The sequence below is a fragment of the Canis aureus genome, chromosome 24 (assembly GCF_053574225.1).
Source record: "Canis aureus isolate CA01 chromosome 24, VMU_Caureus_v.1.0, whole genome shotgun sequence".
Classification (NCBI taxonomy): Eukaryota; Metazoa; Chordata; class Mammalia; order Carnivora; family Canidae; genus Canis; species Canis aureus.
Genome location: NC_135634.1, coordinates 51,290,706 through 51,305,986, shown reverse-complemented (window position 1 = coordinate 51,305,986; position 15,281 = coordinate 51,290,706). Strand labels below are relative to the sequence as shown.

At 41.4% G+C, this 15,281-nt stretch overlaps 1 protein-coding gene and 1 pseudogene across 1 annotated transcript; both read right to left on the bottom strand.

Annotated features, from left to right (window-relative positions):
* Positions 1-3,012: 3,012 nt before the first annotated feature.
* Positions 3,013-3,957, bottom strand: LOC144296573 (olfactory receptor 9S13-like; annotated as a pseudogene).
* A 9,646-nt stretch (positions 3,958-13,603) lies between these two features.
* Positions 13,604-14,639, bottom strand: LOC144296572 (olfactory receptor 9S13-like). The gene has a single exon (XM_077869681.1). It carries the CDS (start codon positions 14,552-14,554, stop codon positions 13,604-13,606), a length of 951 nt encoding a protein of 316 aa, XP_077725807.1. The 5' UTR covers positions 14,555-14,639.
* Between the last annotated feature and the right edge of the window lie 642 nt (positions 14,640-15,281).

Here is a 15,281-nt window from a genome sequence, read left to right as displayed (position 1 = left end):
TCATGATGTCTGTCTACCTCCATCCAACTTTAGTGTGTGACCAGCTGTCATCTCCCAATGGGCTCTCTGTCCCCTCTCTGATGTGACAGTTTCCTGTTTGTGCCATCAGCAGCCTGGTCATGCCCCCCTCACTGCCTGTGTCCCATCAAATTTAAACTGTTTGTTGTAAAGTCGGCCTTTTTACAGAGCCATGAGCTCCCAGGGCTGGCCCTGGTCTATAGTATTTCTGCATCCCTCACCCTGTGGCCATGTCCCTTCGAAGGGTGTGCTCAGTACTCTGGTGACCTACTGATTTGAGCCTGAGAAATGCACTTCAGGTCACGAGGGAGCCTGGTGCTGTGATCTCTGTTTACAATGAAAACCGGGCTCTTTAGCTGGAATGACCCTGAAGTCCAAGACAGTGCTGGACAGGGCAGGAGTGGGGTCACCCCTTCAGCTGCTGAGGCAAGCCCTGAGTGCTTACTGTCTACCTTAGCTCTAATGCCTCCCTTACACACTTGGTGTCCTTCATACCTGGCAGCCCTGAGGGATGGCTGCCTTGACCCTTACTTCTTCCAGGTGAGGGTCATGACTGTTCAAGATCACACAGCCAGCACCTGCTCTCCCAGGGTCTCCCAAGCTCCAGGCCCACATCCATGCTGATGATGACGACGTCAGCTGGAGGACTCTCACCCTTCTTCCTTCATTAATGTCTCCCATGCAATGAAGAGAGAGTGGGGAGGTGGCAGGGGAGGACCCTCAGGGACTCAGGTAGTCTGGTGGATACCTGAGGTTCAGTCTTCAGTAGACTCCTTGATCTTGGTAGACTCATGGGAGGGAAGGGTCTCAGCTCACCTCAGTTTCCACGTCTTGTTGCATCATCCAGGCAGCAGAGCAAGGACCTGCACATTGGGGTCACTGTGCTGGAAGGTCTCTCCTCCTTCAAGGCTGGGACTTGGAGCCTTAAATGGCCAATTAGGTGAGCTTGTTTGTGTTCTGGCCTCTGGAGTGCTCTGGGACTCCTGGTTCTCCTGGGTTCTCCTGTCACCAAGCTTTGTCTGACCTGCCCTCCTCTACCTGTCCAGGCACCAAAATTCAGACGTTTCTGTGGTCCCCAGGGGGTGAGCAGAAGAAGATCATAAACTCTAATAGCCTCGCTGTGGCCCTGAGTTGACTGTCCTCCCAGTGGAGGCAGGTGTGAACTCCTGATCCCAAAGCCATTTCATCACCCCTTTCCCCATCACCTTGTATCATTATCTACGAGCTGAAATGATCTGTCAGGAAAAAACAGTCCTCTCTGGGATCATCTCCGTTGGTCTCCCTGCAGCTCCTCAGCAGAGTCTGACTCAGAAGTGGAAGAAGACCACCCTGAATACATTTCTGTTCCTGCAGATGGGTCAGGAAGAGGTTGCTTTTCTAAATCATGGAACCAAAATAAGTTTGAGAAATTCAAGCACTTAGAATGTGTTGGCATGCAGTGAGGATGCCCCTCTGTTTACGTCAATCACTGTCCCAGCCCTGTGGGAGTTCTGGGGTTTCCACACGTCACTTGTTGGGGAGATGTTGGCCTGGGGGCACTTGTGTCTTTTACTTAATTGTTTTTTCTTTTTTTTAAATTGTATTTAGAGGATCCCTGGGTGGCGCAGTGGTTTAGCTTTGGCCTTAGGGCGCGATCCTGGAGACCCGGGATTGAATCCCATGTCGGGCTCCCGGTGCATGGAGCCTGCTTCTCCCTCTTCCTGTGTCTCTGCCTCTCTCTCTGTGTGTGTGACTATCATAAATAAATTTTAAAAAAAATTAAAATTGTATTTATTATTCATGAGAGATACAGAGATAGAGGCAGAGATAGAGGCAGATGGAGAAGCAGGCTCCTCCAGGGGCCCCCACATGGGCTTCATCCCTGGACACCAGGGATAGAGCATTATGCTCAACCACTGAGCCACCATGGTGTCCCAATTTGTTTTTGTCTTTTAGATAAATATGATCACACCCAACATCGTGTTGGCATTTTTAATCTTTTTACCGTATACTGTGCAATTGTCACATTTGTAAGTAGTGACATTCTCATTCCGTGTCTTCAGTGTTCTGTTGTGAAGGGGATTAGGACATCCTCATTTCACTATGTGAATGCCTATTTAGGAATGCACATTTTTTAAAACATGATTCATTAGCCTACTATTACTATATCTTGTTTAAAATGTGGTGTTCAGAAATTCATCAGTTGCATATAACCACCCCTGCTCATCACATCACACGCATATTTTAATGACCATCTCCCAGTTATCCCATGCCCCAACGACCTTCTGTCCAGTAACCCTCAGGTCGTTTCCTAACTGAAGACTCACTTTTATTTTTAGTAGTTTTTTAATAATAAATTTATTTTCTATATGTGATCAATTTGCCAACATACAGAATAACACCCAGAGCTCATCCCATCAAGTGGCCCCCTCAGTTCCCGTCACCCATTCACCCCCACCCTCCACCCTCCTCCCCTTCCACCACCCCTAGTTCTTTTCCCAGATTTAGGAGTCTTCATGTTCTGTCTCCCTTTCTGTAATCTCCTACCCAATTCTTCTCCCTTCCCTTCTACTCCCTTTCACTGTTATTTATATTCCCCAAATGAATGAGAAGATATCATGTTTGTCCTTCTCTGATTGACTTACTTCACTCAGCATAATACCCTCCAGTTCCATCCACGTTGAAGCAAATGGTGGGTATTTGTCATTTCTAATGGCTGAGTAATATTCCATTGTATACATAAACCACATCTTCTTTATCCATTCATCTTTCGATAGACTCACTTTTAAAAAAGTACTCTGAAAAGGTCACTTATCCTAGGATGTACAATTTTAATAAATTTATAAGAAACAATATATTACTGTTGATTTTAGGTACAGCATCCCTTTAAAGCTTATTTCTCTGGCATGAATGAAATTGCTTCCTGTTATTTAAAAATTTAAACACCTGAGTCCTGGCAAACACCATCCCCTACATCTAGCCTCCAGAACTCTCAGACTCCCTTCACCACATCCTTCACGTGGCCATGTGTTTCTGGCCCAGCCTCCACACAGCCTCCTTCACATCCTTGTTTTGCAGACTGTAGATGAGGGGATTGAGCTCTGGGATGACCAGCGTGTAGAAGACAGAGACCACCTTGCCCTGCTCCATGGACTCAGTTGCTCCTGGCTGGGTATATATTACAAAGACGGTCCCAAAAAAGAGGGTCATTGCAGTCATGTGGGAGCCACAGGTGGAGAAGACCTTGCATCTCCCAGCTCCTGAGCCCATCCTCAGGATGGACACTATTATGTAACCATAGGAGATGAGGACCATATATGTCACACCCACAATCATGAGCCCACAGATGCCAAACAAGAGAAGTTCATTGATGGCCGTGTTGCCACAGGCGATCGGGAACAGAGGGGCACATCACAGAGGACGTGGTTGATGCAGTTGGAGCTGCAGAATGAGAGGTTGAATGTGAAGCTTCTCTGCACCAGAGTTGAAGCAGCCTCCACAGTAGGTGCACAGCACCAGGAGAGTGCAGCCAGACTGGCACATGGTGCTAGGGTAGCTCAAGAGTCTACAAATGGCCATGAAGTGGTCGTAGGACATAACACCCAGGAGGAAGCATTCAGTGGTAGCCACTAGGGATAAAAAGAAAAACTGGGTGGCACATTCTGTAAAGGTGATGACCTTGGATGAGGAGAAGTAGTTGGCCGGTGCATTGGGGGCAATAACAGATGAGTAGCACAAGTCCATGAAGGAGGGGTTCTTGAGGAAGACATACATTGGGAAGTGTTGCAGGCATCCAGGGTGCTAAAGATGATCATGAGGAAGTTGCCCAGTATAGTCACCATGTACAAGGCCAAGAACACAGTGAAGAGCATGGCTTGGGTCTCCAGACCACCCCTAAATCCCTCTAGTACAAAATCTTGAAAGTGGCCATGGAGAGGTTTCATTACTGTGGGATGGCATGAGCCTCAGCCCTCACCATGGAATTACTACTCCAGTATAGGCAGTTTAAGTGGGTCAAGCTAAACTTCCTGCTGAAGACTATTTTGAAAAGATAAATTCTGAGAAAAAATCTGATTGAAGGTATAAGAGAGTTACTGGATTGCAGAAGATTTATTAAAGAAAATTAGATATAAAAATAGGCATAAGGATTTCATTATGGGAACTTCCTTTTCCATTGAGATGTAAGCCAATTTTGAAGATGAATCTTAGAGGCTAGGTGGCTAACCAGTGAGGTTTTGCCTGTCTTGCAGAGCTAATGCTGACTCCTTTTGTTCATAGCATCCAATCATGATACATCATAGGAGTGAGATAAATCAGGAGTAGCTATGCAGCCAAGCTTCTAGCCATTTCAATCAAGAAAGTGTATTACGATGTGATCTGAGTGCCAGTGCCTCTCACACCTTGCAAAAATACATATATCTCAAGAGGCAGACACATTATGCTGGACTGAAGTTGCTATGTATAAAAGTTCTGTGTAAATAATGTCAGACAGAATTTTGAGATTGAGGAGTTCCTACAAAACAAATTAAAATATCATAAACAATAGAAAACACAAAAGAGCTTTCAGTTTCTGGAGTTAACACACATCAACTTTACTTTTTTATTTAATTAACTTCTTAATTATTTTAAAAAAGATTTTATTTATTTATTTCTTCATGAGAGACACAAAGAGAGAGGCAGAGACATCGGCAGAGGGAGATGCAGGCTCCATGCAGGGAGCCTGCCGTGGGACTCCATCCAAGGTCTCCAGGATCATGCACTGGGCTGAAGGTGGCACCAAACCACTGACCACCAGGGCTGCCCCCACAAATAAGCTTTAAATGGAAATTATTATGTAGGAGGATAAAGATGAGAGTAAGAAACTTTGCAGATATGTAAAGCAATCAAGAGAATAATATCTAACTTTTTACAAGTATAGTGGCTAGATTTGGAACTCAATGAAAGTAGTTTACAGATTAGATATAGCTAGAAAGAAAGTTTGTGAACTGGAATACAGAGCAGTAGAAAATATTCAGAATCAAGTTTTGAGAAGCAAAAGGATAGAAAAACAAGAAATGAGGGTTAGGGACGAAAGATGTAGGGACATCCCTTCTATGAGTTCCTAAAGAAGGTTTAAAGAGAGAAAAAGGCTGAATCAGTGCTTGAAGAGAGAATGGATACTTATTATCTCAAGCCAATGAATGAAATTATTCTAAAGATTCATTAACCCTACCAAATCAAAGCAGGATTTATAGAAAGAACACCACACTTGAACATATGATAGTAAAAATATTTAGAACCAAGAGAAAAAGACAAATATAAAAACAGCCTGACATAGAACATATAGTCACTTCAAGGATGGATAAGTGGCACAGTCGGGTAGGCCTCTGACTCCTGGTTTTGACTCAGGTTGTGATCTCAGAGTTGTGAGATTGGGCTCCATTTTAGGCCCACATTCAGCGCACAGTCTGCTTGAAACACTGTCCCTCTGCCACTGCCCTTCCTCCCCTAAAATAAATAAATCAATCTTAAAAAGAAGACATATTCACTTCAAAGCATCAACTTTAGAAGTAAGATTGACAATTGGCTTATCAGACTAAAAATAATGGAAGCCAAGTAAAAAAATAATTACCAACTAGAATTCTACCAATAGGTATCCGTCAGAATGCAAAAGAAATGTAGAAATCATAGTTTAAGACTTCAATGCTCCACTTTCAATAATGAATTGTACAACAAAACTAAGTATCAGTAAGGAAATAACAGATGTGAACAGCATTATAAACCAAATACTTAACAGGCATATGTGGAACACACTGTGTTCATCAATAGCAGAATACATTAGCCTCCAGTGCACATGGAACATTATTCAGGATCGACCGTATGCTATTTCACAAAGCAAGTCTCAATAAATGTTAGAAGATTGAAAGTATAAGAAGTATGCTCTCCAAACAAAATGGAATGAAATCACAAAGCAACAGCATAAGGCCATTTGGAAAACTTACAGACACGTGGAAGCTCAACAACACATTTTTAAATCACCAGTGGGTCAAAGAAGAAATCACAATGGAAATTACAAAGTATTATGAGATTAATGAAAATGGGAACACTATACCCCAAGACTTAGGAGATGCAATGAAAGAAGGACTCAGAAATTTATAGCTATAAACACCAATATTTTAAAAAGATTTGTATTCCATAATTAACTTTCTATCTTAGGAAAGAGAGTAGAAAGGAATAAAAAACTACGCTCAAAGAAATAGAATGAATGGAATAATGAAGATTAGAGAAGAGATCAATGAATTAGAGGAGAGTAGAATAAGACACTACAATCAAAGACACTAAAAGCTAGTTCTCTGAAAAGTTTGACCAACTAGACAAACTTTGGCTACATTGACCAAGAAAGTCATAAAACTTAAATTTCTAAAATCAGAAATGAAAGCAGACACATGACTTTTGATCTTCAGAAATAAAAATTATCATAAGAATATATTGGAACAATCGTATTCCAACAAGTGAGCTAACCTAGACGAAATGAACCAATTCCTGGAAACGGTGTAACAGAACTGACTCAAGGAGAAATAGGAAATCTGAGCAGACATACAACAAACAGATGGAGTCAATAGTCAAAACGCTTTTCTAACAAAGAGAAGTCCAGGACCAGAGGGTTTCAGTGGTGACTTTTACCAGTGAATACAAGAATTAACACACACACAACTCAAAGTCTAAAATGTAGATAGGAGAAACCACTTCCTAATACATTTCATAAGGCCTTCATATGGCGTACATTTCACACTAAATGGGGTCAAAGATATTGCAAGAAAATTAAGCTAAAGATCAATATGTCTTATGAATATAGATACAAAAATCCTTATCAAAATTGAAGCAAGCCAAATCCAGCAGAACTTCACGGGGATTATACAGTATAAACAAGTGAGAGTATCCCAGGGTAGCAATACTGAATCAATATAGAAAAATCAGGAATCCCTGTGTGGCTCAGCAGTTTACCACCTGCATTCTGCCTAGGGCGTGGTCCTGGAGTCCCAGGATTGAGTCCCATGTCGGGCTCCCTGCATGGATCCTGCTTCTCCCTCTGCCTGTGGTCTGCCTCTCTCTCTCTCTGTGTGTGTCTCTCATAAATAAATAAATAAATAAATAAATAAATAAATAAATAAGTAAAATTTTAAAAATATAGTAAAATCATTCAATTTAGTATACCATACAAATGGAAGTTAGGGGAAAATAACCCAAAAATATTCTCCTTAGATATAGAAAAAAATGCTGAAAGAAATTAAAGAAGACCTACATAAATGTAAAGATATCCCATGATGAGGACAGGAAGACCTACTAATGTCAAGATGTAGTAATCTCTACATTTACATACAGATTCAATGTAATCCTATGGAAATTCTAGTTACTTTTTTTTTTTTTGCAGAAATCAACCCTAAATAGCCAAAACAATATTTAATTTTTTGTATATTTTTTATTGGAGTTCGATTTCTCAACATGTACCATAACACCCAGTGCTTATCCTCTCAAGTGCCCCCTCAATGCCCGTCACCCAGTCACCCCAATTGCCCCCACCCACCTCCCCTTCCACTATCCTTTGTTCGTTTCCCAGGGTTAGGAGTCTCTCATGTTCATCTCCCTCACTGATATTTCCCACTCATTTTCTCTCCTTTCCCCTTTATTTCCTTTCACTATTTTTTAAATTCCCCAAAAGAATGAGACCATATAATGGCCAAAACAACATTTGAAAGAACAAAGTAAGAGGGCTAACACTTCCTGGTTTCAAAACTGTCTTTGAATCAGACCACTGTTGTGCATGCACAAGGATAGACATAGACCAAAGGAATGGAATCAAGAAAACAGAAATAAACTCACACACTTGCGATTTTCACAAGGGGGCCCAAAGGCCCCATCCAACGGTGAAAAAAGAGTCCTTTTTCAAATGTTGATGGGAAAACTGAATAACCACATGAAAAAGAATGCATCAAGAGCTTTACCTCAACAATCAATGTGATTCATCATATCAGCAAGAGAAAAAACAAGAACCATATGATCCTTTCATTAGATGCAGAGAAGCATTTGACAAAATACAGTATCCATTCCTGATCAAAACTCTTCAGAGTGTAGGGATAGAGGGAACATGCTTCAAATCTTAAAAGCCACCTACGAGAAGCCCACAGCAAATATCATTCTCAATGGGAAGCGCTGGGAGCCTTTCCCCTAAGATCAGGAACAAGATAAGATGTCCACTCTCACCACTGCTATTCAACATAGTACTGGAAGTCCTAGCCTCAGCAATCAGACAACAAAAAGACATTAAAGGCATTCGAATTGGCAAAGAAGAAGTCAAACTCTCCCTCTTCGCCAATGACATGATACTCTACATAGAAAACCCAAAAGCCTCCACCCCAAGATTGCTAGAACTCATACAGCATTTGGCAGTGTGGCAGGATACAAAATCAATGCCCAGAAATTAGTGGCATTTCTATACACTAACAATGAGACTGAAGAAAGATAAATATTTTTATAAATTTATTTTTATTGGTTTTCAATTTGCCAACATACAGAATAACACCCAGAGCTCATCCCGTAAAGTGCCCCCCTCAGTGCCCATCATCCATTCACCCCCCCCCCCGCCCTCCTCCCCTTCCACCACTCCTAGTTTGTTTCCCAGAGTTAGGAGTCTCTCATGTTCAGTCTCCCTTTCTGATATTTCCCACTCATTTTTCTCCTCTCCTCCTTATTCTCCTTCACCATTTCCCATATTCCCCAAATAAATGAGACCATATAATGTTTATATATACAATGGAATATTACTCAGCCATTAGAAATGACAAATACCCACCAAGAAAGAGAAATTAAGGAGTCAATTCCATTTACCAGTGCACCCAAAAGCATAAGATACCTAGGAATAAACCTAACCAAAGAGGTAAAGGATCTATACCCTAAAAACTATAGAACACTTCTGAAAGAAATTGAGGAAGACACAAAGAGATGGAAAAATATTCCATGCTCATGGATTGGAAGAATTAGTATTGTGAAAATGTCAATGGTTCCAGGGCAATTTACACGTTTAATGCAATCCCTATCAAAATACCATGGACTTTCTTCAGAGAGTTGGAACAAGTTATCTTAAGATTTGTGTGGAATCATAAAAACCCTGAAGAGCCAGGGGAATATTAAAAAAAAAAACCATATCTGGGGGCATCACAATGCCAGATTTCAGGTTGTACTACAAAGGTGTGGTCATCAAGGCAGTGTGGAACTGGCACAAAAACAGACACATAGATCAATGGAACAGATTAGAGAATCCAGAAGTGGACATGCTGAAATTATAAAATTATTAGAGGTGAAAGAGACATCAGTGGCAATTATTCTGACATGGGATTAGTCAGCAAATTCTTAATCATGACATCAGAGTACAAACAAAAATAAATAAATAGATAAATAAATAAATAAATAAATAAGATAAAACTGACAAATTGAACTTCCTCAAAATTAAAATATTGTGCATCAAAGAACACTTTCAAGAAGATGAAGACAAAACCTATATTAAGGTAGTTACTTTTGACAAATTACATATATCTAATAAGGATCTAGTATCCATGGAATATAGAGAAAACTTCCAACTCAGTCACAAAAACACAAATTTAAATGGGCAAAGGGCTTGCATGGGCATTTCTCCAAAAAAAAAAATGTATACCTGGCCAATAAGAGAAGATGCTGAATGTTTAGTCATTACGGAAATGTGGAACAAACTACTATGATATTTCGTTCATTTATTAGAATGCCTACAATTTTTTTATGATAGAGAAGAACAAATGTTGGTGAGAATATGGAAAAAATCATAACCTCATAATGGTGGTACAGCCTCTGTAGAAAGTAGTCCTGCCATCCCTCAGAAAGTTAGATGTAGAGCTTCCCTACGACCCACCCTAATCCACATGTAGGGATGTGCCCAGGAGAAATGACAATATATGTTCACATAAAAGCCCCTTCACAAATGTGCATAATAGCAATATTCATAAGGTAAAAAGCTAATGCAAGCCAAATGTGCATCAAATGGTGAAGAGATTAAAAAATGTGAAATATTCATACAGTGGAAAAATCAATATTCAGCCATTTAAGAAGTAAGGTTCTTTTGGGTGGGGGGTAGGGAGAAAGCACACAAGTGAGCAGGGGGAGGGGCAGAGGGAGAGAAGGGGAGAGGGGGAATCTTAAGTAGGATCCATGCCCAGAATGGAGGCCCATATGGGGCTTGCTCACAACCCTGAGATCATGACCTGAGCCCAAAGCAAGAGTCGGATGCTGAGCTAGGTGATCCACCTGGAGCCCCAAAGGGAATAATGATCTACTACAAGACAGAACATGGATGAGACTTGAAAACATTATGCTGAGTAAATGAAGCTTGACACCAAAGGCTAAATATCCTGTAAGTCCATTTATATAAAATGTGCAGAATAGGGACAGAAGTGTGTTTGTATTTACCAAAATATGGTTGGGGGAGAGGGAAGGGAGCGTGCTGACCGGAATAGGGTTTTTTTGTGTGCGATGAAACTATTCTGGAACCAGAGAGTTGCTCACTGTGGATATAATTAGAAATGAAACATCACACTTGATTAACACTTTGAAGTGGTAAAATTGTCACTTTTGTGTCAATGAGAATTGTTCCTCAGTTTAAAATGTTAAAACTAAAAAATAATAATGGTGAAATAAGAACATTCACTAGCATTTTCACTGATAGAATTTACTTGAAGCACATCGATTATGCAAAAAAAATCCCCTGAGTTCATAATACCAAAAATAAAAACCCCCTCATTGGTTACCTTTGGAAGCTGATGCTGAGGGAATTCAAGCAGTGACCCTCACAGTGAGGAAATATTTGTCTCGAGCAAATTTGCTTTACAGAATATTGCTACTAATAAATGAAGATTAAAAAACAGAATTTGAATATTATCATCTTATAAACCCCTAATGAAATAATGAGTTTAGGTAAGATTACTGATATCCACTAATATTAAAAAAGGAAGAGATGCAGCCAGGTGGACTTCTCAGTGGTAATAGAAACAACTCTTATGAAATATTCTTGCCAAATATCAATCATGAATTAGAGTGAGACTTTAGGACCTACCAAGTACTGGAAATATAAGGAGCAAAAGGACATAAGGTGGTTTGCAGGATAAAGAACCTGTTTGTACAATAAATAAAGTGCAGTAATAATTTTGACATGAAAATAGAGGGACAGGCAGCCAATGAGTTAGAGATTCAAGAGTCATCAAGAGAACACAGTGTAAGGATGTTATTGAATCCTGTTCCAACTGGGACAGTTCTCCTGGGTTCCCCTGTCAGCAAGCTTTGTCTGACACCCCCTCCCCTACATGGCCAGGCTCCAAAGCCCAGAAGTCTCTTGGGGCCCCAGGTATCAGGAAAAGAGAAGCATAGACTAAGAGCAGACGCTGTGACCTTGAGTGGACTATTTTCCCTGGGGCAGCAGGTGTGAACTCCTGAGCCCAAAGCCATTTCATCAAATCTTCCCTCCATCACCTTAGGCATACCATTTTTCTGTGAGCTCAAAAGATATGTCTGGAAAGACAGTCCTCTTTGGGTTCTTCTCTGCTTGCTGCTGGTCTCTGTGAAGCAGACGCTAATCCATGTGGGGAGAAGACAACTCTGAATACATTTCTGTTCCTGAGGGAGGATTAGTTGGAGGTTGTTTTTAAAAAGTATGAAACTTCTTGCAAGATACATCCACGAAGGCAAAAGAAACAAAAGCAAAAATGAACTATTGGGACTTCATCAAGATAAGAAGCTTTTGCACAGCAAAGGATACAGTCAACAAAACTCAAAGACAACCTACAGAATGGGAGAAGATATTTGCAAATGACATATCAGATAAAGGGCTAGTTTCCAAGATCTATAAAGAACTTATTAAACTCAACACCAAAGAAACAAACAATCCAATCATGAAATGGGCAAAAGACATGAACAGAAATCTCACAGAAGAAGACATAGACATGGCCAACATGCACATGAGAAAATGCTCTGCATCACTTGCCATCAGGGAAATACAAATCAAAACCACAATGAGATACCACCTCACACCAGTGAGAATGGGAAAAATTAACAAGGCAGGAAACAACAAATGTTGGAGAGGATGTGGAGAAAAGGGAACCCTCTTACACTGTTGGTGGGAATGTGAACTGGTGCAGCCACTGTGGAAAACTGTGTGGAGGTTCCTCAAACAGTTAAAAATATACCTGCCCTACGACCCAGCAATTGCACTGTTGGGGATTTACCCCAAAGATACAAATGCAATGAAACGCTGGGACACCTGCACCCCGATGTTTCTAGCAGCAATGGCCACGATAGCCAAACTGTGGAAGGAGCCTCGGTGTCCAACGAAAGATGAATGGATAAAGAAGATGTGGTTTATGTATACAATGGAATATTACTCAGCTATTAGAAATGACAAATACCCACCATTTGCTTCAACGTGGATGGAACTGGAGGGTATTATGCTGAGTGAAGTAAGTCAGTCGGAGAAGGACAAACATTATATGTTCTCATTCATTTGGGGAATATAAATAATAGTGAAAGGGAAAATAAGGGAAGGGAGAAGAAATGTGTGGGAAATATCAGAAAGGGAGACAGAACATAAAGACTGCTAACTCTGGGAAACGAACTAGGGGTGGTAGAAGGGGAGGAGGGCGGGGGGTGGGAGTGAATGGGTGACGGGCACTGGGTGTTATTCTGTATGTTAGTAAATTGAACACCAATAAAAAAAATAATAATAATAAAAAAAAAAAAATAAAAAGTATGAAACTGAAATGTGCCTGAAAAATTCAAGCACATAGAAAGTGTGTGGCCTGCAGTGAGGATGCCCCTCTGTTTACACCAATCACTGTCCCAACTCTGGAGATTTGGGGTTTCTACTTCTGCATCTTTGGGGGGGAGGAGGCCTGAGGGTGCATTGTATTTCATTTAATTTGTTTTTCCATTACAGATATATGACCACACCCACATCAGGTCTGAATTTTTAATCTTTTATCAAATACTGTGTAATCCTCACGCTCTACAACAGTGACATTCTCTTTCAGGGTCTCAGTGTTCCATTGTGTGCGGGACCAAGACTTTCTCATTTCAATCTGTGAATGGCTGTTTAGGATTGTACATTTGTAAAATTAATTTGGTAAGCTAACATACACTATAGCAGTAATTTCAGATGTAGTTTTCTTTTTTTTTTTTCAGATGTAGTTTTCAATAAATCATCAGTTGAGTGTAACACTAGGTGCTCATCGCGTCATAAGCCCACCTTGTTGCTCATTATCCAGTTACCCACACCCTCCCCTCCAGAAACCCTCAGTTTGTTTCCTATATAGAAGAGTCATTTTTAAAAATTTTATTCTGAAGAGGGCACTTAACCTGAGATCTACTGCTTAATATTTTTAAGGGCACAGTATATCATTATTGATTGTAGGTACATGTACAGCTCATTACTAAAGCGTTCGCTCTTGTTGACAGAAGTTTATGTCTGCTAAATAATAACTCCTCCACCCCACCTGGGGCACCTCTACATACTCCATCAAGTATGCAGGACACAATGACTCCCTACAGCACATCATCACATGGTCATGTGTTTCTGGCCCAGCCTCTGCACAGCCTCCTTCACATCCTTGTTTCGCAGACTGTAGATGAGAGGATTGAGCATTGGGATGACCAGCGTGTAGAAGACAGAGACCACCTTGCCCTGCTCCATGGACTCAATTGCTCCTGGCTGGGCATACATGACAAAGAGAGTCCCAAAAAAGAGAGTTACTACAGTCATGTGGGAGCCACAGGTGGAGAAGATCTTGCGTCTCCCAGCTCCTGACTGCATCCTCAGGATGGTAGCTATGATGTAGCCATAGGAGATGAGGATCACAAGTGCCAAACCCACAATCATGAACCCACAGATGCCAAACATGAGAAGTTCATTGATGGCCGTATTGCCACAGGCGATCTGGAGCAGAGGGGGCACATCACAGAAGAAGTGGTTGATGCGGTTGGAGCTGCAGAATGGGAGGTGGAATGTGAAGCTGGTCTGCACAACAGAGTTGAAGCAGCCTCCACAGTAGGCGCCCAGCACCAGGCGAGTGCAGGCAGACTGGCACATGGTGCTAGGGTAGCGCAAGGGGCTACAGATGGCCATGAAGCGGTCGTAGGCCATGACACCCAGGAGGAAGCCTTCTGTTGTGGCCAGCAGAGATAAAAAGAAAAACTGAGTGGCACATCCTGCAAAGGTGATGACCTTGGACGAGGAGAAGAAGTTGGCCAGTGCATTTGGGGCGATCACAGATGAGTAGCACAAGTCCACAAAGGAGAGGTTCTTTAGGAAGAAGTACATTGGGGAGTGCAGGCGGGCATCCAGGGTGATAACAATGATCATGAGAATGTTGCCCAGTACAGTCACCATATACAGGGCCAGGAACACAGCAAAGAGCAGGGCCTGGGTCTCAAGGCCACCTCCAAATCCTTCCAGCACAAAATCTTGAAAGTAGGCCATGGAGAGGTTTCCATTACTGTGGGATGGCATGAACCTCAGTCCTCACCACGGGAATTACACCTCCAGTATTAGCAGATTAAGTAGGTCAAGCTAAACTTCTGCTGAAGATAATTTAGAAAAGATAACAAAACCAAAATCTGATTGAAGGTAAAAGAGAGTTAATGGGTTAGTGAAGAATTATTTTAAAAATTTCAAGATAAACACATAGGCCCTCAGATTTCATTACTGAGAGCTTATTTCTCCTTGTTACATAAGCCCATTTTGCAGAAGAATCTGTGAGGGCAGGTGGTTATCAGTGAGGGTTTGACTGTTGTGTGGAAGTCCTGCTACAGTGGTTGGTTACCAGGGACGATGCTAGATGCACCATAGGAGTGAGATAAATCAGAGTAGGTATGCAGCTCAGCTCCTAACCATTTCAATCCCTGAAACTGTATTAATATGTGAACTGAGTGCTAGCGCCTCTGACACTTTGCAAAAATAAGCGTATCTCAAGAGGAAGACACATCATCCTAGACCACAGGTGTTATCTATAAAAGTTTTTTTATAATAAATTTATTTTTTATTGGTGTTCAATTTGCCAACATACAGAATAACACCCAGTCCTCATCCCGTCAAGTGCCCCCCTCCGTACCCATCACCCATTCACTCCCACGCCCCTCCCTCCTCCCCTTCCACCACCCCTAGTTTGTTTTCCCGAGTTAGGAGTCTTGATGTTCTGTCTCCCTTTCTGATATTTCCCACACACTTATTCTCCCTT

Coding starts and splice junctions, on each gene's coding strand:
- LOC144296572 (XM_077869681.1), bottom strand. CDS start 14,554: ATGCCATCCCACAGTAATGGAAACCTCTCCATGGCCTACTTTCAAGAT.